At 40.4% G+C, this 22,615-nt stretch overlaps 1 protein-coding gene across 11 annotated transcripts in view; it reads right to left on the bottom strand.

Moving 5' to 3' along the window:
• Positions 1–22,615, bottom strand: part of Myo6 (myosin VI) — a 149,731-nt gene that overhangs the window by 17,930 nt on the left and 109,186 nt on the right. For 9 of the 11 annotated variants that reach the window (XM_040740225.1, XM_040740224.1, XM_040740228.1 and 6 more), the window contains 9 exons: positions 15,416–15,454; positions 13,095–13,188; positions 8,429–8,559; positions 8,260–8,337; positions 6,765–6,894; positions 4,557–4,647; positions 3,600–3,750; positions 1,792–2,000; positions 293–371 (listed from right to left, as the gene is read on the bottom strand). In XM_040740225.1, the coding sequence (XP_040596159.1) occupies positions 293–371; positions 1,792–2,000; positions 3,600–3,750; positions 4,557–4,647; positions 6,765–6,894; positions 8,260–8,337; positions 8,429–8,559; positions 13,095–13,188; positions 15,416–15,454 (1,002 nt within the window). Of the gene's footprint in view, positions 1–292; positions 372–1,791; positions 2,001–3,599; positions 3,751–4,556; positions 4,648–6,764; positions 6,895–8,259; positions 8,338–8,428; positions 8,560–13,094; positions 13,189–15,415; positions 15,455–22,615 lie in introns of those variants that run through there. The other 2 variants (XM_040740233.1, XM_040740235.1) reach the window with 2 other exon arrangements.

The following is a 22,615-nucleotide window of genomic DNA, read 5'->3' as shown; positions in this document are numbered from 1 at the left end:
AATGAAAAAAAAAAAAAACTATCACTTATCCCCACTCCCCAGACAGAAATTCATTGTGATATATATATATATATATATACATATATATATATATATATCATCATTTTTGTCGGTAATAAGGCCTAGATTTAAACTCACTTCTCTAGCACCAAAACCCCACCCCACGATCCCTTCAGAATTGACCTTTAACCCCCGGGATAAACCAGGGATAGCTACTTGGGCAACGCAGGGCTTCACTTCAGTTCTTTCTTGAAGACTTTGTTTGCTACAAATACATCCAATCAGCACACACCTGGATCCGCTTCTCATCGTCTTCCCTCTTCTTCCTTTCCTCCTCTTCTTGTTTTCTCTTCGCTTCCATCTCAAGTTTCCTGAGAACGGGAGAGAGAACTCTTCAAACTTTTAGCTATGAGAAGTCCTTCGGGAGACAAAACGAACCAGCCTAGGACCCACACATCATCAACTAGGTTCAAATATCATAAAGTCTAGCTCCCCTAAACAATTCTTAAGCAAAGCAAATACGATCATCTTTCATGACTTAAAGCACTTCTGGATTAAGTTGGTAACGATGAGTTCACAGCCCAAGGAAATGAAGTTGGTGTATAAAAGGGCGGCCTGCATGCCCACGTAGTCACAGTAACTAGGATGCGGAATCAGCCCAGGAGCACAGCAGGGGGTGAAGAATGAAACCCTGCCATCTGCAGCAAGCTGCGTGGGAGTGGAGGGCATCATGTTAAGTGAAATAAGCCAGACTTGGAAGAAACACAGGAACCGTGTGTTCTCTCCTATGGGGAAACCTAGGAGAAAGGGAGAACTCTACCTGAAAGTGGAATAGTGATTTCCAGGGATGCTGAAGAGTGCTTGCCAGGTGAAGAGATGGGGACGGGGAGAAAAGGAATGGGTGGGCATGTCAAATGCACCCTATACATGTATCAAACGAATCCCATTAATATGTACGGTTAATATGTTATAAAACAAATTTTCTGGGCAGGGCAGCTCAATGCCTTAAATACAGCACCAAGAGACTAGCAAGAGGAGGGCTACAAGTTTGACAACAGTCTGATTTATTTAGCAAAATGGAAGTCAGTCAGGGCTACGAAGACCCTGTCTCCAAAAGCCAAAGAATAAAATACAGCTAGATTGTATTAAATTAAGTTTTTGTGACACCAGTCACACAAACAGTTTCAGACTTTAGGGCCAACAAGACGGCTCAGAAGGTAAAGGCATTTGCTGCCAAGACTGATGCTGTCGATCCCAAGAGCCCACGTGGCGAATGAGTGACCCAGCCCCACAAGCTGCCCTCTGACTTCCATATGTACACCACGGCAAAGAGCACGCGCTCGCGCAAACACACGTAATAAAAAATTTCAGACTTTAGATTTCTTTTCAGTATTTAGATTTACAGACTAGGAACACCCAACCTGTAGTTAACAACTTCATGTAACTATGTAAAATGAGGATTAAATTTTTGACAAACTCATTCTAAAATTGTTTGATTTGTACCAGGCATGTTGGCGTGTAAGTATATTGCTCACTCAGAAGGTTGTAGCAGGAGGATGAGAGTTCCAGACCAGCCTGGGCTACACTCTGAATCCCTGTCACGAGAGAGAGAGGGGGGGGGAGGGAGGGAGGGAGAGAGAGAGAGAGAGAGAGAGAGAGAGAGAGAGAGAGAGAGAGAGAGAGAGAGAGAGAGAGAGAGAGAGAGAGAGAGAGAGAGAGATACGAGTAGGATATAGCTTGAGAACAGCCATCACCTATCACCCTGTAGTGAGAACAATGCAAGTGTCTTACATCCGCCTCTCCTCCTCCTCCTTCCGCCGCCTCTGCTCATCTTCTTCGCGCCTCTTCCTTTCTCTCTCCATCTCCTCTTGAATGCGCCTCAGCCTCTCCGCCTCCTCCTCTTGCTGTTTCTTTTTCTGCAGTGCACTGAGGAGATCTTCTGAGCTTTTAACTAGTGCATCATACTCTTTCTGTATTTGTTCCCTCGTCATCATGGTGGACTGAAAAAGTCAAATAACAAACATGTACTTAAGACGTCACCTCCCCTGCACAATGTGGATATGCTTTAACGCTACCCAACTGTGCGCTTTAAAACGGTTGCCGTGATAAGCTCCATGGTTTGGGGGTTTTCACATAAAAAACAAACAAACAAAAAAAACCCCCAAGATACATATAAACAGTTGGCAAAACTGACCAACAAAACCATGTTCATATTTGTTTTTTAAACAGTTTCATGTAGCCCAGGGTAATCTTGAACTAGCTATGAAGATCAGGAACCTCACAAACACTAGGATTATAGGTATACACCATCGTGTCCAGCTAGTCCCATATTCACTGAAAGCTCTCTCCACACACAATTCTTGACTCTAGGTTTTGTCAAACAAGCCATCAATATCTGTAGCATGCTGGAACAAAGTTATATAAATGTAGCTTTGAAGTATTTTTAAGGAATGACTATCTCATTTAGCCAGCTGGCTTATGTACATCATCCGTTAGTACCTACGGAATGCTGGGAAATTACATCTAAACCTGTGCGATGATTTTCCTGGGTTAATTTTGATTGATGATGATAACCTCATAAACCAGTCTCACCTTTGATCTGTAAAATCAAAATCTACTCTAGTGCTTTTTATCCTTTTCTTCATTATTTTTTTATTTCTACCTCTAATATTTAACTGTCTATAGGAACAACGAAAGACTTAATTTAAGTGCATTGACTTTTGAGTGCTACTTGAGAAAAGCTGTAAAAATCCTAATACATAATTGAGGAGGTTGAAAAAGACGAAATATGGTAACAAGCATTATAGAAAATATTTTCAGTCACATTAATACTCAAGCAACTGAAATATCAAACCTAAAATAGCCTCACTTTTTCCTTTAAAATGAAGAAAACTAATTGCTACTTTTAAAATAGCTAAGTAAATTATGAAGGTAATGTATTAACCACAACAAATCATGTATCCTAACAGCAGAGATACAAAGTGACAAACATGATTAATAACGGAGAACTATGTAACAATGTATGCATACAGGGATGGGAGCAGGGAAAATGTATGCATACAAAGTATGATTATAAAGGAAATAGTAACATATATTCGCCGAATGCTTAGTGTGGTGCCACGAAAGAGTATTGAGTGACTTGCTGCATTTTCAACACTGACACATTACTTTTATAATTAGCAGCTTCATTTCTGGGGCCTGAGGACACAGCTCAGTAGAAGAGTATGCTCAATGCACTTTGTTCAAACCCCAGAACCACCAGAAAGAAAAGTGAATACAGTAGAAGAAAAAATAGTTCTGGAAAGTAGAAAAGCATAAGAAAAATTATTCACATTAACCCTCTCTGAATAATGACTGTAAAAGCTTAACAACAAAACTTAGTATTTTAGTTACTCTCTACAGGGTAATAGTTTGCTTAACAACAGATAAAAATCACATAAAGAAATCTCACATGTTAAGAAAAGATTAATGTGGGTATCCACTTGCTAATGTTTCATATCTTGAATAAATAAGGATATTTTCCCACATAAGTTCAATATCAATAACAAAAAACAAATTATATTTTAAAAGTTCGAAGAAGCTAGATTAAAACGACCCACCTTAATTTTGGCCATCAAAGCATCAATAGAAATTTCCAGATCTTTGATCTTTCTGTTCATCTCCGGCTTCCCATCCTTCAATGCATTTACTACTTCATTGAACTTATCGAGTCGTTTCTTCAGGGTGTCCACCTTAACCAGGCCATCAATGCTGCAACAGTAAAGTTCCATCAGCTAGTTACCTCACAAGCCAGTGTTCTAGGGAAGACTCTCATCAATAGACAGTGAACTCTGTGGCTAAATGGGCAGGCTACTGCTGTCTTCAGTATTGTTTAGTAGTCTGTTCAGGTCTCGCATTAAGTATGAAAAGAATCAAATACACATATGAATAGCACTGATGGTCGTCAATAAGACCGAGGCCAGTCAAACTTCCAAAGCTTAAAAAATAACTTGGCAGTAAAAAATTTAAGTTAGATGAAAATGAAATACACACAGTGAAATGATACATGAGCAAAAACGAGATTATTTTATGAACAGTCCTGAAAATTATGACCAAGTTATTGGGTGTCTTCCAAAACAGCATTTGACTTGGCATTATCAAGAAACTCAAATCACAGGCCGGGCGGTAGTGGCGCACGCCTTTAATCCCAGCACTCGGGAGGCAGAGACAGGAGGATCTCTGTGAGTTCGAGGCTGGGCTGGACCGACAGCCTCCAAAACAATACAGAGAAACCCTGTCTCGAACAAAAAAAAAAAAAAACAAAAGAAACTCAAATCACACAGTAAACAGAATGGCAGTCTCTCTCAGTTTTGCACTGCAATCTTTCAGTGTTCCCATCTCTGCCAGCTACTCAAACCCTGTAGTAGAACACCAAGCTAAGTAACGAATGAGCCGATTCCAAATCCACGGCTCAAACAAGCCGTTTGCAAAGGAAACGGGACCCAGTCGCTCTTCATCAAGACTTCTCTGCCATGTTATACTGTGCTGTATAGATCATCAGACACTGTTCATCTTACCGTGGTTTGTGTCTCCTTTTGCAAAGCCACATTCGAATGGTTTTCTGCATTTTAATGCACGCTTCAGCTCGATACTTTATTTTGTTTTTCACTATGTGTAAGAGTGAAATAAAATGACAGAAAAATATTGGTTTAAATAGGACATAAATTAAAAACTCATTCATTCCCACAAAGCAATTATCATAAAATCTTGATGAATATGTGATTCCAGTGATCAGAGGCAGGAAGTCTAAAGTTCCTTTAACTTCTTAAAAATAATAATAATAAAATGATGGATGTGGCTAGCATTTTATTTCAAATGTATTCTGCAATATGCAACACTACTATTAATAAACTTTCCTGGGCCATATTTCTCTTAGATGTTCTACTAAATATTATATCTTTTTTAAAACGTTAACCTGCCAAATGAATTCCTTCTGGAAATTCATATTGAACATTATAGGTATGGTATCTAAAAGTCCTACAGTAAAGGAACTTTGCAACTGCTGGTGTCTAGAATTTCCTAGCATACTTGGAACGTAGATTTTTTTAGAGCCTCCCAGTTAACATTCTGTAAAGATCTTATCTGGTAAATGACCTTGGTGTGTCTTTACAACACGGTCCACAAGTGGGGTGTGTGGCACAGTAGTTTAATAACATATATTTTTCTCTAAAATGCACTATGGATAAAGCTGAAAGCACTGAGCCTGTGGGAAACTTTTATATTTTACTTGGAAAATAATGGGGAAAAGGTTCTGTTGTCTTTTTATTATAGTTTTTTTTTATAAATAGGCACTATTGTCTAACAAAAGGTCTCAATAATAATGTGCCTAGTTCCTTTGTGCTAGGCCAAGTGAATTCTACTCCTCCATTAGTGAAGATTTCTCTGCTAAGTCCTGCCACACATGCAGTACTGTTTCAAGGACTCTGGTAAGTATGGGAGCATGGTGACCAATTCCCACACAGCTCCCAACGTTAAACTTTCACCACAGACCTCCAAGTAATCAAAGTATTCGCACTCACTCGTGTCTTGGGCCAGAAGTAAGCAGCTGCTACAAGCTGGCAGAAATACACTCAAGCTCAGCTTGGTCCAGGGTACTGACGTGAGGCTGAGAGGGGAGGAGCTGAGAGGCTGCAAGGATGACAGTCTAGAGAGAGCAGCTAGGATTGGCTCTTTGCCAGCTATTGGAGGGAGGCTGCAAGAGTTTGGGAGTTAAAAAAGATAAGTGCGGTGGGGGACTGGTAAACAATTTTTGGAGCTAATGAAGTTATTGTGTAAGTGATGAAAAGAGGTCACCCTAAGGTACTGACATTGAAAATAAAGGCTTACACTATCCAAAGGCAAAAATCAATATAGTTTGATAACTAATGAGATTTCATGAATAAGAAAAGAGAGACATTACCCAGGGGTGTAGTTTGCTTAGCATTTGCAAGGCCCAGAGTTCAATACACAGCACTTCAAATTAAATAGATTGGGGGAGAGGGGAGCTAAGGACACAGAGAGTCAGAGCACAAATCATCTACTGAGAATACCTAATACATATGCCATTTAGGCAGAGGGAGAATAGCCTTAGCTAAAATTGGGGAAAATGGGGAGGTGTTGGGGGTCAAGGAGAGAAAGGGGAAAAAGAAGGGAGTAATTCTATATTGCTTAAGACAATAATGAAATTAACACTCCTAGAACATATCATCAGACCTTCAAAAAATAAAAGTCTACAAATGCCAGCTGAAGTACCAGGGAACCATTCCATCAGACACAAGAACCAAAGTTGCCCAGCAGCATCCATGGGACAGTCTCACCATATCCCTCAAACCATCTCACTGCCAAAATAACAAACTTTGATGTAAAATAAAACACAGTTTGCTGAGGACTTTGTTTTGTTGTTGTTGTTGTTGCTGAGGCAGAGTCTAACTGTGTAGCCCAGAAGACCTTGAAATTTCTTTTTCTATAATTTTCTTTTGGGTATGGATGGTTAGCCTGCCTGTGTATGCAATGCCTGCAGATGCCAGAAGAGGGCAATGGATCCCCTGAACTGAATTGCACACAGCTCTGAGCTGCTATGTGGGTGCTGGAAATCAAAACCAGGTCCTCGGGAAAAGCAACCATGCTCTCACCACTGAGCCATCTCTCCAACCTGAGGCCTTGAACTCTCTATTCTTTTACCCCCAATCTGCCAATAAGCACTGGGATTAGAAAACATGACACTATGCCAAGGAGAAAATACTTACGTTTGATGACTGAGAGTGAACACCACTGAACTTTCTTCCAGCGACTACAGACTAGCCAAAGATTGACTCTTTTTACCAACTCTGCTAAATGATCAGGGTCAGACTTCATAATCTGATCAAATTCTGCAAACTAGGAGTGAGATAACTTAGTGTCAGCATTAAAGGGTAAATGTGTTCAAATAGAGAGAAAATAAAATACATGGATTTCAAGTCCCAAATCTAACTTCCTGAAAACCATTAAAAGCCAAACCCAAGGACATCTTAACAGGGTAAACAGAAAGCTTAAACTTGTTTGGCCATATTTCATGACCCCTTTCTTTTGTCCATTAGCAATTTTTTGGAGCTTAGGAAGGTTACCTAATCCTAAGTAGCCGCAAAATAGGAATAGGAAAAACTCTTAAATGACTAATTACAGAGACATTTGAGGAAAAATGTTGAAAAGGGCTAACATGTCTGAGCCAGTTCAACCACATTCTCGGACACCACCACAGCTCTTGACAGTGAAGGTCATCTGTACAGGTGAGTCACCAAAAGTATTGTCTCTCCAAACACCCACCCCCATTTTAGACAAAAACAAGAAACCAGGAAACAGACCACACACAGGCAATAAATATTTGGCTGCTAATGAATAAAATATATTATTTCTACTACTTACTACCAAATTCCAGAATTATTTCCATTCTTCCCCAAATATCACACTGAAGTATTAAAGGTGTCACATGCCAATCCACAGAATGGTTTTTTAATCATAAAATTTTAAATGTTGGGGATGTGGAAATATCAACACATGAACAGCCTTAGGTGTTTGTATACAGACTACCATTAGGGGGTTAGGGTAAGGGTTAGGGTTATTAGTTAGGGCTACACACTGTTATATATAATACAGTAATGAAGTATTCTACATTCAGTGAATATCTCAGTGAAGTACTATGTTAGTCAAAAACGCACAACCTAAGATATGCAGTGTTTATACACGCCTTCACTGTAAAATTTGTCAACAGTCAGTACAGACTCCAGTCCAGTTTCATATGGAATTCACTACAAGACTGCAGTGAAACTTGTTCACAATGAGGGCTGCAGCATGCAAAGACCCCTCACCGAGGAGAGCAGCACCAGCTTACACTCCCAGCATTCAGCAGTCTGGGGCAAGAGGACAGAGCATGTCAGGCCAGCGTGGGTTACACGCTGAGCTATCTAACTGGCCCATAAATTAAAAGAGTCAAAAAATGCCTTCAATTCATTTTAAATGTTAGAGATATTTGGTTATTTCTTATTTAAGAAAAAAATTCAACAACACTCGGATTCCAATACCTATTAAAACTAAAATTTAAACTCAGAATATGAAACGCCCCCAAACAGGAAAACTATGTGAATGGAAACATAATTTAACAGTGTTATATGTAATGTAGCCATAACATCAATCACTAATAACTAAAAAAAATACATACCAAGCCCGACTATCATATGTTACAGATTAAAATAAGTACATATTTACCTTGCCAGGCCTGAAAAACACTTTTGTTAGCCCAAACTTGTAGTCAACTTCATTTAATCCCAAAGCTTTAAAAAGAGCCTGAAAAACAGGTTTAAAAAGTTGAGTTCCAACCAGAAATTAATAGGAAAGATCTGTTGCTAAGAAATTTGTATTGAAGCAGCATTTATACCTTGCAAAATAGCCTTGGATCCAATCTTGCCAGCTTCTCTGGCATGTACTTTTTGTACATGTTATAGAGTTCATGAAATGAGGCTCTTGAAGGGAAACCTCCTTGCATCAAGTCCAGCACAGAAACCATACCTAGAGTAATGAGCACAAATAATCCCCAGTCACCGTACAGAATGCAGGGTAGCCCGTGAGTGACTCATCAATATACAAGTGGATGTTTATGAAAGGACAACTTACAGGGTGAGTGCCCGCATGCCACCTCCAGTCAGGATGCCCCCACTTACTTATCACTTAAAACACCACAATGAAATCCCATGTAAAATCAGCAGAGCTGATCATTTCTCAGGGGCAGCCCATCTAGAAGGCTTCAGAATGCTTTCTATCTTTTTTAAATCTTCAATTAAAAGCACATAAAGCAAAATGCTACATTTGTCCATTCCCTCCTCTTCTGTGCTTTCCCAAGAACTAATACAAAGCAAAAGAGAATTTATTATGTATATGTATAATCTCTCACACACACACAAACAAATACATCCACCCCCTTCCACCAGTTTGAGACTATAGCTCCCAAAGAGAACACTAGCTTTGCATACTCAATAGGTTCTAGGCCCAGCCTCAAAATAAGATCTACTAACCTCTCAAAGAAACTAATCTATTGGTTAGAAGTCAAGTCCATAGGATAAATATAAAACTAATTTAACTCTAGTAAATGATCAACCTGAGCCTCAGGTCAACATGAGACAGCAGTCAACACAAGAGTTACAAAAGAAGAAAACCCGCCTTCTCCCATCTCCCTGTGTTGTCCTGATAGTCACCAGATAGTAATTTTATTAAGTAGGAAGTATCTGTGCTGGTTGCCTTTTTGTCAACTTGGCACAAACTCAAGTCATCAGGAAAGGAGAATATCAGTTGAGAAAACTGCCTCGATTGGCCAGTAGGCAAATCTGCCAGGCATTTTCTTGCTTAATGATTGGTGTGCATGGCTCCACCCTGGGACAGGCCGTCTTGGCATCTCTGGTTGTATAAGAAATGTGGCTGAGAAAGCCAGTGACATGTTCCTCCAGTCTGTGCCTCCACATTCTCACTGTGAGTTCCAGCCCTGACTTTCCTGCAGTGATGGTGCATGACTCAGGGGGTTGTAAGATGAAATAAACTCTTTTGTCCTCCAAGTTATTATTGGTCATGGTCTTACCCACAGCAATAGAAAACAAACTCGGAGAGTATTTTAAATTAATTATCCTCAAGACAGGAAAACAAAAAAGCCTAAAAGGAAAGGTAAAATAGAATCTATACCTTAAATATCACAGAGAGAACAAAATTCAACCACTTTCACACAGCCAGACTTGGTGTTGAGACACAGAGTGACACAAGTCAACAGGCAGTAAGATTGTTCAGTAAAAAATACTGTGCTGGGTTCCATCTCTAACACCACAAAAACACAATCCAAGTGAGAAATTCTGTAAAAAATAGTCACTTTGGTAACTACATTAGTATGAGTGCTTATTTAACTATAATAGCAACTATTTTTAAGTGATTAAGATGTAGTTATTAAATCAATATTAAAGAAAGTAGGAGTGGTAAAAATATGAATATCAGTAGCATATGCGGAAAACAAAAATGATAATATACCCTTTCTTTATTCTTTATGCCAAAATGAATTCCAGTTGGTCACATTAAAATGTAAAGATTAGAATACAATTTTTAATAAGTGTATCTTTAACTTGAAAATCTAGGAAAGACAGATTGAATACTAGCCCATTAGACTGCAAAAAGAATAAAAACTCTGTTAGAGAGTATGCCAAGGAAATAGATGGCAACTTGGAAACACTTATCTTTTGTATAATTTCTACTTTTATGAATCTAAATTACAATTTCCTCATTTATGGACAAAGATGTGGAGACTGCCCAGATATCCACAGTCACTGCTTACAACAAACAAACAAACACAGAACAGAAATAACTTGAAGGCCTGCTTATTAAATTATATTGTACCCATTAAATAATGCATCAACTAGGGACCAGGGATTTATCTAACCAGCATAAAAATATGTCTAAGGCATAATGTATACTGATTAAATCAATGCATAGAGGCCATCATTTTTTTCTTGCAGTACTGAGGACTGAGCCCAGAGCTTTGCACATGCTAAAACAAATGTTCTCCCACCAGACTGAGCTACAGCCCTAGCTCTTGGCTATGTAGTTCCAGCTGGCTTTGAACTCATAAATGGCCAGGATGAGATTAAGTTCTCAGGTCTGCTAGTAGGAAGTTAGCATTGCCACAGTTTTTGACAATGAAATGGTGTCACCTGTTACACTACGACTTGGCTGACTGTGTGTATACGCAAAGGGTTTCAAATAATTGTAGTTACTGTGCAAAAAAAAAAGTTCATTATTATATGCAGAAATACACTAGTTGACTTTCCAGTATTTGTTTAAAATTAATCACAAATAAATTTTTGTATCTGATAGACTGTGCATTCCATTCAAAGATGAATTAGTCTGATACACACTAAAAAGACCAGGACTTTGAGGAAGCCAAAGTACAATTCCTGGAGGGAAACCTTAAATAATTGTATATTATATATGCGTATTATAATACACATATGCCTATATATCACATATAACAATTATACTAGCAGACTGATGCATAGTAGACAGCCTATTAGTCTCATGAGGAACTCTACAAGTATTCATAAAATCTGTTACTGTGGCTGTGAAACACAAATGCCAGACCTCAGCACTACAAACAAAGCCTCTTTTGGAGCCAGCATCAAGACTCGCTTTAAAGGACATATGGACGATGAAGGAAAGATGTCCTGTCCGCCAGGAAGCAGCATGTACCTAGACCCTGCAATGGAAGGGAATGGAGCACTGAGAGCACTTGGCTAGAGCACATATGGAAGATTCTGGAGAGAGGGGAGCTGAGGACACACAGGCCGGAGGAGGAGGAGGAGGAGGAGGAGGAGGAGGAGGAGGAGGAGGAGGAGGAGGAGGAGGAGGAGGAGGAGGAGGAGGAGGAGCACCAGGACTGCACTCTTCACCCCAGCACTCATCAGGATCCATCGAAGAGCCTTCCTTGTAAGCAGTGTGGAGACGCGGTCAGAGCTGAACTGTGAAGTGACAATGCCACAGTCTCCAATGCATTGAGCAGATGCAAGAGGGAGGTATGGGCGACCGCAGCTTGGAGTGGGAAGCAGCAGCGTTCACCGAGGAGGAGATCACAGTGCTCGGGAAAGAGACAGAATGCGTCCTGCACAACTGGACGAGGCAGTCACTAGCCGCAGGTCCTTAGCTGCACTAGGCGCACATAGCTGTTTGCACTTTAGCAGCAAATAAAATGTAAAATCACTTCTACAGAAGTCCCACCTGCCACATTCCAAATGCTTAAGAGCCCCCTAGTGTCAATCCCCTGGTTAGCATCCTGGGTAACACCAGGGGTTCCAGGAGGAATGGAAGGCAGGGAAATCAAACCGAGAGTGGCAAAGAGAAAAAAGAACTATAGAGAGAGACAGGAGAAAGGGAGAGTGTAGAACGTCATGTGAGTGACAGAGGAGGTCTAGTGTGTCTTAGTGGAAATGGGGGCACTCAGTCCCACGGGGCGTCGCCCAGCACTTAATCAGCATGCTGACTCAGGAGAGCAGAAAGGACTATACCAGGGACCAGAGATTCCTGCTTTTAACAGACCCGAAGCGGGAGAAGGGAGTGCAGACAGGCAGAAGCGCTTGGCAGCATCCAGGTGAAGCTCCCAGGCTTTGGTGAGAGAAGAGGCCATGGGCTGGCAGAGCGCTAAAGAGAGCCAGGGGGCTGGAGGGACAGGGTCTGGCTGGCTCTGCAGAGAAACCGAAATATGTGGAGCCCAGAACTTGGCAAGAGAGGTTTGAGAGCCGGGAAAGGTCAGTGACCGTGAATTTAAGTGGTGCCAACCTGGCTGGCCTACCAGCCCTGTTCAGACGAGGGGAAAGCGCTGGATTAAATTCTTAACAGCTAAAGTTTACAGAGAAGAGTTAGAAATAGATCCAGATGTCAGGAAAACTGAAGCTTGCCTCATTTGGGGAGGACCCTTTAATACAAAATTAAGTGCAGGGCTTTGAAAAGTTATACTTAAAGAGACCTTAGCCTCGCTGTAAATCGGTCTCTGAAAGGACCAGAAAACCGTCAGAGGATGTCGGGTTGGGTTTGAGGAGCAGCAGTACGTAAGCTGGACCAAACCAAACGGCAGAAAGAGCAAGGCAGCAGCCATGGCTGGGATGCGTGTGCACGAAGTTTAAGTGCCCGAGGTTTCTGCCACTGAGCGAATCCAGGGCTGGGGCTGGAAGTGACAGATTAATCAAGTTCATGAAAGTGACACAGAGCCCAAGGGCACATCCTGCTTTGATTTTTTGTTCCACAAATGGTGGAGGAGAAGCAAGGACACCAAACCCTCTTATAACCCAGTTGTGTGGGAAATGAGGACTTTCGTGGACTGCGGCTGCCAGAAGCAGCTTGCATACAGATCCAGGTTTGCCAGTAACAGGCTCTTTACAAAGCCTGCTTGGATTGTATCACTTCACAAAAACTTGAAGTCCGTGTTGCTCGAGTTACCAGCCTCCTGCGCCTTGCTTAGAATCAAGGGAAGGGAAGTCGTTTGTTTGAAGACCTTGTGACAGACTATGGAAATATGGAGATACCTGAACACTGAAGTTGGGACAGGATCTGGCCGCCTTCAAAGTGATGACTTGTCATCTTTAAGTTGGGTTTGATGCAGCGAATGAAGCTTGCTCCCTGAAAGAATAAGAAATACTTTTTAAGATAGTACAAATAGCATCTTTATGTTTCTATATCTAGGAATACCACCAACTTTCACAGCATATTAACATTAATGACACAAAGGAGTATATAATTTTATTGTCATATTTCTATAATTTGAACCTTGAAATTAATGTCTATGTCATAAATAAATATTAGCAAGATGATATTTAGTTTTGAATGTCAAAAATCATTTTTTTAAAAAAGCATTTCATCACATTTAAACAATGCATTATGTAGGCTTAACATTATCTTCTCATAGAGGGTGTGGCATTGTTTCTCAGACCCAGGCTTGCTCACATAGGTGAACATCCTATCACTTAGCTAGATCCCCAGCCTCTACAGAGGCTGGGAAGGGAAATAAAAATAACGCTGTTTAAAATTTAGGCCAAAACATAAGCAAACAAAACACAAGCATAAATCAGTATTTTGATTCAACTTCAAAACTACACAGGTCCCAAACTGCACTGCTATGTGTTTTGTTGAGCAATATTTTTAAAAACTTAAGGAATGCCATGTGGTGATCATTTTTTGCTGAACGAGGCAGAAATTACACTGTTTGTACCACAGTGGAAGTGCTGTGTATAGAAGATAACATAGCAGACATCCGACAGCTGTTTGTCTTCAAAGTGGCCTCCGTACAACCCTGGACAGTTATTTCAGTAAGGATGCTCACCACGGACACTTGGATGACATGTTTCTACAAACCACAATCACCTCATCATTTTAGAGCAGTGTACTCTCTGAGAAGTGAAAATAAAATAACCTCCTCATCAGACTTGACCTTTAAAGAAGCCTGGCCTGTGAGAGAGAGTGGGGATGAATTCCATCAAATACATTATACACATGTATGAAACTCCCAAGGGGAAAAAAATGTTATATTTTTACAAGATGCTTGGCTCTTAAGAGTCAAATATTTTAGTCTCGGAAACTTGAGGCTCCAAAGGGAAAATTCATCAGTAAGTAAAGCAGTAACAACGAGGGCAGAATGAATGTTTGGTTGCTGGAAATGACTGATGCCTTGAAGGGTACAGTATGAAGATGAACTCCATGATTTGTATAAAAAAAACCCACATATTCATCGTCTTTCCTTTTCATTTTGCTTTATAAAGACGGGCTCTCATTGTGCAAGCCAAGCCGGCCTCAAACTGAAGCCTCCTGCCTCAACTCCCCAAATTCTGGGTTCGCCAAGTGTGTGCCACCATACTCAGCAATTAGGATTTCTTTCTGTGTGGGTTTTGTTTTTCAGTCAAAACACTGGGGTGAACCCGGGCACAGACAAGTCACACCTGTCATCCCCGGGACACTGGGTCAAAGCTAAGATGACTATGAGTTCAGGGCCAGCCTGAGCTATATGTGGACACCCTGTCCAAAAATGTAAGACGATAACAATCAAGGGCCAGGTGTACAGCTTAGGGGCAGAGCATTTGTCTAGCATGTGCGAGATCCTAGGTTCAGTGCCAACACCACCAAAACACAACTAGAAAAAAAATTCCAGGGTGAATCAAGAAAATGTAGTTAAAAGGTGAACTTGCAGTAATCTTGGCGTCTGTAAAAGACAGAAAAAAAAATCAAGTTCATTTCTGTCTGCAGCACACTGCCCTGTCTGAAGGTATTATAATAAATTGCATGTTTTATCTGTAATATAAAAATATGTTTGCTCTTTCTTGTAATTACTGTTTTCACTTTTGTGGAATCTTCATTTATTAACAACAAAGACTTCCAAATAATTTCACTTCACATGTATACTTGGCCTTTCTTTAAAAAAAAAAACTAATAAGAAGCATCTTACCATCTCAAAAGCTGACTGTGTAGGTGGACATATATATATATATATATATATATATATATATATATGTGTGGGTGTGAATGTGGGTGCGGCTGTGGCTATGGGTACTCGTGTGGGGAGGTGTCTGTGTGGGGGTGTGACTGTGGTGTGGGTGTGGCTGTGATGTCGCTGTATGTGTGCATGCATGTGGGGGGGTATGCACTGGAGCTGTCATCTCAAACCTCATGCTTACCAGGTAAAAATCTAGCACTGAGTTAAACTCCAGCCCTCTAAAAACCGACATCTTTTTGAAAGAGAATATGGTTTAAAGTATACCTCTCATTATCCCAAGGTTACTATGCTTACTTGGATAACCACCAATAAAAGCTTCAAAGGACCATCTTAAAAACTCGTTTTCTTATTAAGTATACTCACAGTACTGCGGAGTTTATCCAGAAGCAGATTTAACTGAGTCTAGAAATTAAAGAAGATGAGATTATTTCAAAAAGTCAAAATGCACAATGGAAGTGAATTAATATTAACTCACCGAGACGAGACTAAAATAACATGCAGAAGCTTCCACGTGTAACATATCATAATAACCTCCTGGCGCATTCTCTGTGTACCCGGCCGCACATGCATAACGGCTAATGAAATGTCATGGACAATGACTTGCATTGTTAACACAGAACTTGTATAATTAAGACTGAAAATTAGTGACACATTAACACATCATAAGATGAATAAGGAAAATTATATAAGCAATGAAGAGTGAAGATTCTGGGGGTACTCAGCATAAAAGCTGCATCACAGTGTCTGGGTACGTGGCAAACAAGACACATGCTATGAAGGTTGAGATGTTTAAAGTGAGCACTGTTTGTACACCGGGACCAGCTCATGCAGCACAGCCAAACAAAACTGCTCTTTCTAGCTTCAGAGACTCTCTTTCCTATTTTAAAATGTTATATATTTCAAGTGCTTTTAACACTCAAACATTTCCTTAATATATTTTTCACAATGAACAGTTGCCATGATTTCCTAGCTTCATAGTAGTGATTATAATTTACCCTGGCTCAGTATGCTTAAGTTATGTTTGTTTTGCTAGTCTACAAAGTAATTTTGTGCCGAAATGCTTATTATGCTACTTGGAAAATACAAATTAAGATGCTAATTCTTAAATTAACATATTGTGTTGAGCACAGCTATAATTAATAGTAACATGTAGACTTTGCTGAATGCTTTTCCGTGAGTGGGTAATGCTCAAAGAAAGCTTTTCATAAGTATTGTTGTATTTAATCCAACAAAGAATACATCACAATGAACATAATTACTAATTAATCTAAGGGTAGATTATTAGTATCATTGTACAGGTATTAAGATCTAGGGAGAAAAAAATTGATGTGTCTGAGAACATGGAGCGAGTAATGGCAAAATCCAGACACCCAAGTTCATTCTCTTACTGTGAGTAAACTGTTATTAGAATGAAGTGGATTTGTCATGGGACTGAAGAACACAGTCACACTCACAAAACTAGTTGACAGAAGTCAACATCAATCTGTACCCCAGACAACTGAAAAGCAAGTCAACAGTCTCTTTGGAAAGAAAGCAACAGTTACAAACTCACTCTTTTTAATCCATAGACAAAGTGTGTTGTTTTGCTCCCCAAAAAATGGAGATAAGTAAGAATAGCAAAAGGAAAAACTAAACAGCAACAGCTAAGAAAACAGAAAAGAATGTCCATTAACGCAAAGCCAAAGCCAGAGCAGGAAGTACTCTTGGCAAATAAGGCTTTGTGTATTTTTTTTACATAACTATTTTTAGGATTGATGTTAATTATCACAAGTGAGTGTAGTTACTCTCAGAGGCCAGAGGCTTCGGGTTCCCTGGGACTAGAGGTACAGGTACATGTGAACCACTGATGTGGGTGCTGGGGACAGAACGTGGGTCCTCTGCAACAGCAGTACACACTCACCTTCTAAGTCGTCTCTCTAGCCCTTCATATTTCACTTTTACAAACACAAATATTTGTGTTTATTATACAGTAAGATTTGTTTGGTCCTCATGGCATTGGATAACTGAAGTGTTATTGAACTGGAGTCTGGATAACCAAAGTGCTACTGAAATGGAGTCCTCTTTGTGTTTGTTTTACATAGCTCACATTTAATTTAATGAGCTATTAAAGTATGTTTAAAGTTAAGAGTCCTAGTAAGATTTCATATCAGCTCAGCATGGTTGCACACCTTTAATCCCAGCACTCAGGGGGCAGAGGCATGCAGATTTCTGTGAGTTTAAGACCAAACTGGTCTATATTGTGAGTTTCAGATCAGTCAAGACTTCATTTTAAAGCATATTAGAGAACAATACATGTGGAATATTTCATTCATATCACTTAGAGTTTTTTGCAGTCAGTGCAAAAAGTAGCTATTACTATGTATAAACAGTTACAAGGTATCTAAATCTCCAGTTAAAGGTAATTTATACTGTCTATCATTTTCAGTACGTTTTTAGTAACAATGTAACTATATTCATATGATATGGTGTGTTTTTGTTTTCTGAGGAGGGGTCTGATGGTTATGTCACCCAGGCTGGCCCTGAATGCCTAGGCTCAAGCCATCCTCCTTCATTGGCCTCCTGAGTCACCTGGGACCACAGTAGCCATGACACCACATCTGGCCCATGGGCTATTTTCAATCCAAATTGTTATCAAATGTTTAATCTTGAATGGAAAAATACTAGGCAAAATATATTGCTCACTGAGTACATCAAGAACTTACAATTAATACATCTTAAATTAAATCAAAACATTTTAATTCAGCTACCTGTTTACGGTTTTTATTCAATATTTAAATTTTGAAAGCTTTAAAAAGAATTTAGCTTTTAGAAATGTAAGTATCAAGTTAGATATTTAGGTTCCATATCAATTCTTTCTTTTTTTCATTTTGTTTGTCTGATTGGGTTTTGGGTTTTGAGACAGGGTCTCACATAGCTTGATCCAGGTACCAGAGACCAGGGATCCTCTGAGCTCTAATCCCCTTGATCTGGGATTACAGGCAGGCATGTGTCCCCAAGCCCAGGCCAGGGCCCATTTCAACCCAAAAGGGCTTTGAGAAGGCCTGTGCTACTAGTGAGCACCACAGCACTCTTTACATAAGTGATTCTCAACTTTGAGAAGGCCTGTGCTACTAGTGAGCACCACAGCACTCTTTACATAAGTGATTCTCAACTTTGAGAAGGCCTGTGCTACTAGTGAGCACCACAGCACTCTTTACATAAGTGATTCTCAACTTTGAGAAGGCCTGTGCTACTAGTGAGCACCACAGCACTCTTTACATAAGTGATTCTCAACTTTGAGAAGGCCTGTGCTACTAGTGAGCACCACAGCGCTCTTTACATAAGTGATTCTCAACTTTGAGAAGGCCTGTGCTACTAGTGAGCACCACAGCACTCTTTACATAAGTGATTCTCAACTTTGAGAAGGCCTGTGCTACTAGTGAGCACCACAGTGCTCTTTACATAAGTGATTCTCAACTTTGAGAAGGCCTGTGCTACTAGTGAGCACCACAGTGCTCTTTACATAAGTGATTCTCAACTTTGAGAAGGCCTGTGCTACTAGTGAGCACCACAGTGCTCTTTACATAAGTGATTCTCAACTTTGAGAAGGCCTGTGCTACTAGTGAGCACCACAGTGCTCTTTACATAAGTGATTCTCAACTTTGAGAAGGCCTGTGCTACTAGTGAGCACCACAGCGCTCTTTACATAAGTGATTCTCAACTTTGAGAAGGCCTGTGCTACTAGTGAGCACCACAGCACTCTTTACATAAGTGATTCTCAACTTTGAGAAGGCCTGTGCTACTAGTGAGCACCACAGCACTCTTTACATAAGTGATTCTCAACTTTGAGAAGGCCTGTGCTACTAGTGAGCACCACAGTGCTCTTTACATAAGTGATTCTCAACTTTGAGAAGGCCTGTGCTACTAGTGAGCACCACAGTGCTCTTTACATAAGTGATTCTCAACTTTGAGAAGGCCTGTGCTACTAGTGAGCACCACAGCACTCTTTACATAAGTGATTCTCAACTTTGAGAAGGCCTGTGCTACTAGTGAGCACCACAGTGCTCTTTACATAAGTGATTCTCAACTTTGAGAAGGCCTGTGCTACTAGTGAGCACCACAGCACTCTTTACATAAGTGATTCTCAACTTTGAGAAGGCCTGTGCTACTAGTGAGCACCACAGTACTCTTTACATAAGTGATTCTCAACTTTGAGAAGGCCTGTGCTACTAGTGAGCACCACAGCACTCTTTACATAAGTGATTCTCAACTTTGAGAAGGCCTGTGCTACTAGTGAGCACCACAGCACTCTTTACATAAGTGATTCTCAACTTTGAGAAGGCCTGTGCTACTAGTGAGCACCACAGTGCTCTTTACATAAGTGATTCTCAACTTTGAGAAGGCCTGTGCTACTAGTGAGCACCACAGCACTCTTTACATAAGTGATTCTCAACTTTGAGAAGGCCTGTGCTACTAGTGAGCACCACAGTACTCTTTACATAAGTGATTCTCAACTTTGAGAAGGCCTGTGCTACTAGTGAGCACCACAGCACTCTTTACATAAGTGATTCTCAACTTTGAGAAGGCCTGTGCTACTAGTGAGCACCACAGCACTCTTTACATAAGTGATTCTCAACTTTGAGAAGGCCTGTGCTACTAGTGAGCACCACAGCACTCTTTACATAAGTGATTCTCAACTTTGAGAAGGCCTGTGCTACTAGTGAGCACCACAGTACTCTTTACATAAGTGATTCTCAACTTTGAGAAGGCCTGTGCTACTAGTGAGCACCACAGCGCTCTTTACATAAGTGATTCTCAACTTTGAGAAGGCCTGTGCTACTAGTGAGCACCACAGCACTCTTTACATAAGTGATTCTCAACTTTGAGAAGGCCTGTGCTACTAGTGAGCACCACAGCACTCTTTACATAAGTGATTCTCAACTTTGAGAAGGCCTGTGCTACTAGTGAGCACCACAGCACTCTTTACATAAGTGATTCTCAACTTTGAGAAGGCCTGTGCTACTAGTGAGCACCACAGTACTCTTTACATAAGTGATTCTCAACTTTGAGAAGGCCTGTGCTACTAGTGAGCACCACAGTGCTCTTTACATAAGTGATTCTCAACTTTGAGAAGGCCTGTGCTACTAGTGAGCACCACAGTGCTCTTTACATAAGTGATTCTCAACTTTGAGAAGGCCTGTGCTACTAGTGAGCACCACAGTGCTCTTTACATAAGTGATTCTCAACTTTGAGAAGGCCTGTGCTACTAGTGAGCACCACAGCACTCTTTACATAAGTGATTCTCAACTTTGAGAAGGCCTGTGCTACTAGTGAGCACCACAGCACTCTTTACATAAGTGATTCTCAACTTTGAGAAGGCCTGTGCTACTAGTGAGCACCACAGCACTCTTTACATAAGTGATTCTCAACTTTGAGAAGGCCTGTGCTACTAGTGAGCACCACAGTACTCTTTACATAAGTGATTCTCAACTTTGAGAAGGCCTGTGCTACTAGTGAGCACCACAGCACTCTTTACATAAGTGATTCTCAACTTTGAGAAGGCCTGTGCTACTAGTGAGCACCACAGCACTCTTTACATAAGTGATTCTCAACTTTGAGAAGGCCTGTGCTACTAGTGAGCACCACAGCACTCTTTACATAAGTGATTCTCAACTTTGAGAAGGCCTGTGCTACTAGTGAGCACCACAGCACTCTTTACATAAGTGATTCTCAACTTTGAGAAGGCCTGTGCTACTAGTGAGCACCACAGTACTCTTTACATAAGTGATTCTCAACTTTGAGAAGGCCTGTGCTACTAGTGAGCACCACAGCACTCTTTACATAAGTGATTCTCAACTTTGAGAAGGCCTGTGCTACTAGTGAGCACCACAGTACTCTTTACATAAGTGATTCTCAACTTTGAGAAGGCCTGTGCTACTAGTGAGCACCACAGTACTCTTTACATAAGTGATTCTCAACTTTGAGAAGGCCTGTGCTACTAGTGAGCACCACAGTACTCTTTACATAAGTGATTCTCAACTTTGAGAAGGCCTGTGCTACTAGTGAGCACCACAGCGCTCTTTACATAAGTGATTCTCAACTTTGAGAAGGCCTGTGCTACTAGTGAGCACCACAGTACTCTTTACATAAGTGATTCTCAACTTTGAGAAGGCCTGTGCTACTAGTGAGCACCACAGCGCTCTTTACATAAGTGATTCTCAACTTTGAGAAGGCCTGTGCTACTAGTGAGCACCACAGCGCTCTTTACATAAGTGATTCTCAACTTTGAGAAGGCCTGTGCTACTAGTGAGCACCACAGCGCTCTTTACATAAGTGATTCTCAACTTTGAGAAGGCCTGTGCTACTAGTGAGCACCACAGCACTCTTTACATAAGTGATTCTCAACTTTGAGAAGGCCTGTGCTACTAGTGAGCACCACAGTACTCTTTACATAAGTGATTCTCAACTTTGAGAAGGCCTGTGCTACTAGTGAGCACCACAGCGCTCTTTACATAAGTGATTCTCAACTTTGAGAAGGCCTGTGCTACTAGTGAGCACCACAGTGCTCTTTACATAAGTGATTCTCAACTTTGAGAAGGCCTGTGCTACTAGTGAGCACCACAGTGCTCTTTACATAAGTGATTCTCAACTTTGAGAAGGCCTGTGCTACTAGTGAGCACCACAGTGCTCTTTACATAAGTGATTCTCAACTTTGAGAAGGCCTGTGCTACTAGTGAGCACCACAGTGCTCTTTACATAAGTGATTCTCAACTTTGAGAAGGCCTGTGCTACTAGTGAGCACCACAGTGCTCTTTACATAAGTGATTCTCAACTTTGAGAAGGCCTGTGCTACTAGTGAGCACCACAGTGCTCTTTACATAAGTGATTCTCAACTTTGAGAAGGCCTGTGCTACTAGTGAGCACCACAGTACTCTTTACATAAGTGATTCTCAACTTTGAGAAGGCCTGTGCTACTAGTGAGCACCACAGTACTCTTTACATAAGTGATTCTCAACTTTGAGAAGGCCTGTGCTACTAGTGAGCACCACAGTACTCTTTACATAAGTGATTCTCAACTTGTAGAATATGACTCTTTGGGGATTGAGTGACCCTTCCACAGGGTTTGCATATCAGATATTTACATGACAATTCATAACAGTAGCAAAAAGTACAGTTATGAAGCCGCAACAAAAATAATTTTATGTTTAGGGTCACCACAACATGAGGAGCTGTAGTAATGGGTCACAGCATTAGGAAGGTTGAAAACCACTGCTTTATATAAATACTGTTCTCAACTATGTCATTCTTAATACTTAAAGCATGCATTTCAAAAAGCAAAATGCAGTCCTAAAGGAAATGCAATTATACTTCCTAGAAATATATAGAGAATTATATTTTTGTTCTACACACTATAATTATTTATGAAATGTTTTTTAATTTTGCTATACTGGGCAATGATTACAAGTAATATTAAATGATAATTACAAGCAGTTAACAGCATTCTATCACTAAAACACGCCTTGTTTTAAAATATTCCTTGTTAGATTTCAAAGAATTAATTTCTGATTCAAAAATCAATAAAAT

Source organism: Mesocricetus auratus, unplaced genomic scaffold (assembly GCF_017639785.1).
Source record: "Mesocricetus auratus isolate SY011 unplaced genomic scaffold, BCM_Maur_2.0 Super-Scaffold_100691, whole genome shotgun sequence".
NCBI classification, from domain to species: domain Eukaryota; kingdom Metazoa; phylum Chordata; class Mammalia; order Rodentia; family Cricetidae; genus Mesocricetus; species Mesocricetus auratus.
This window is presented reverse-complemented; position numbering and strand designations above follow the sequence as displayed.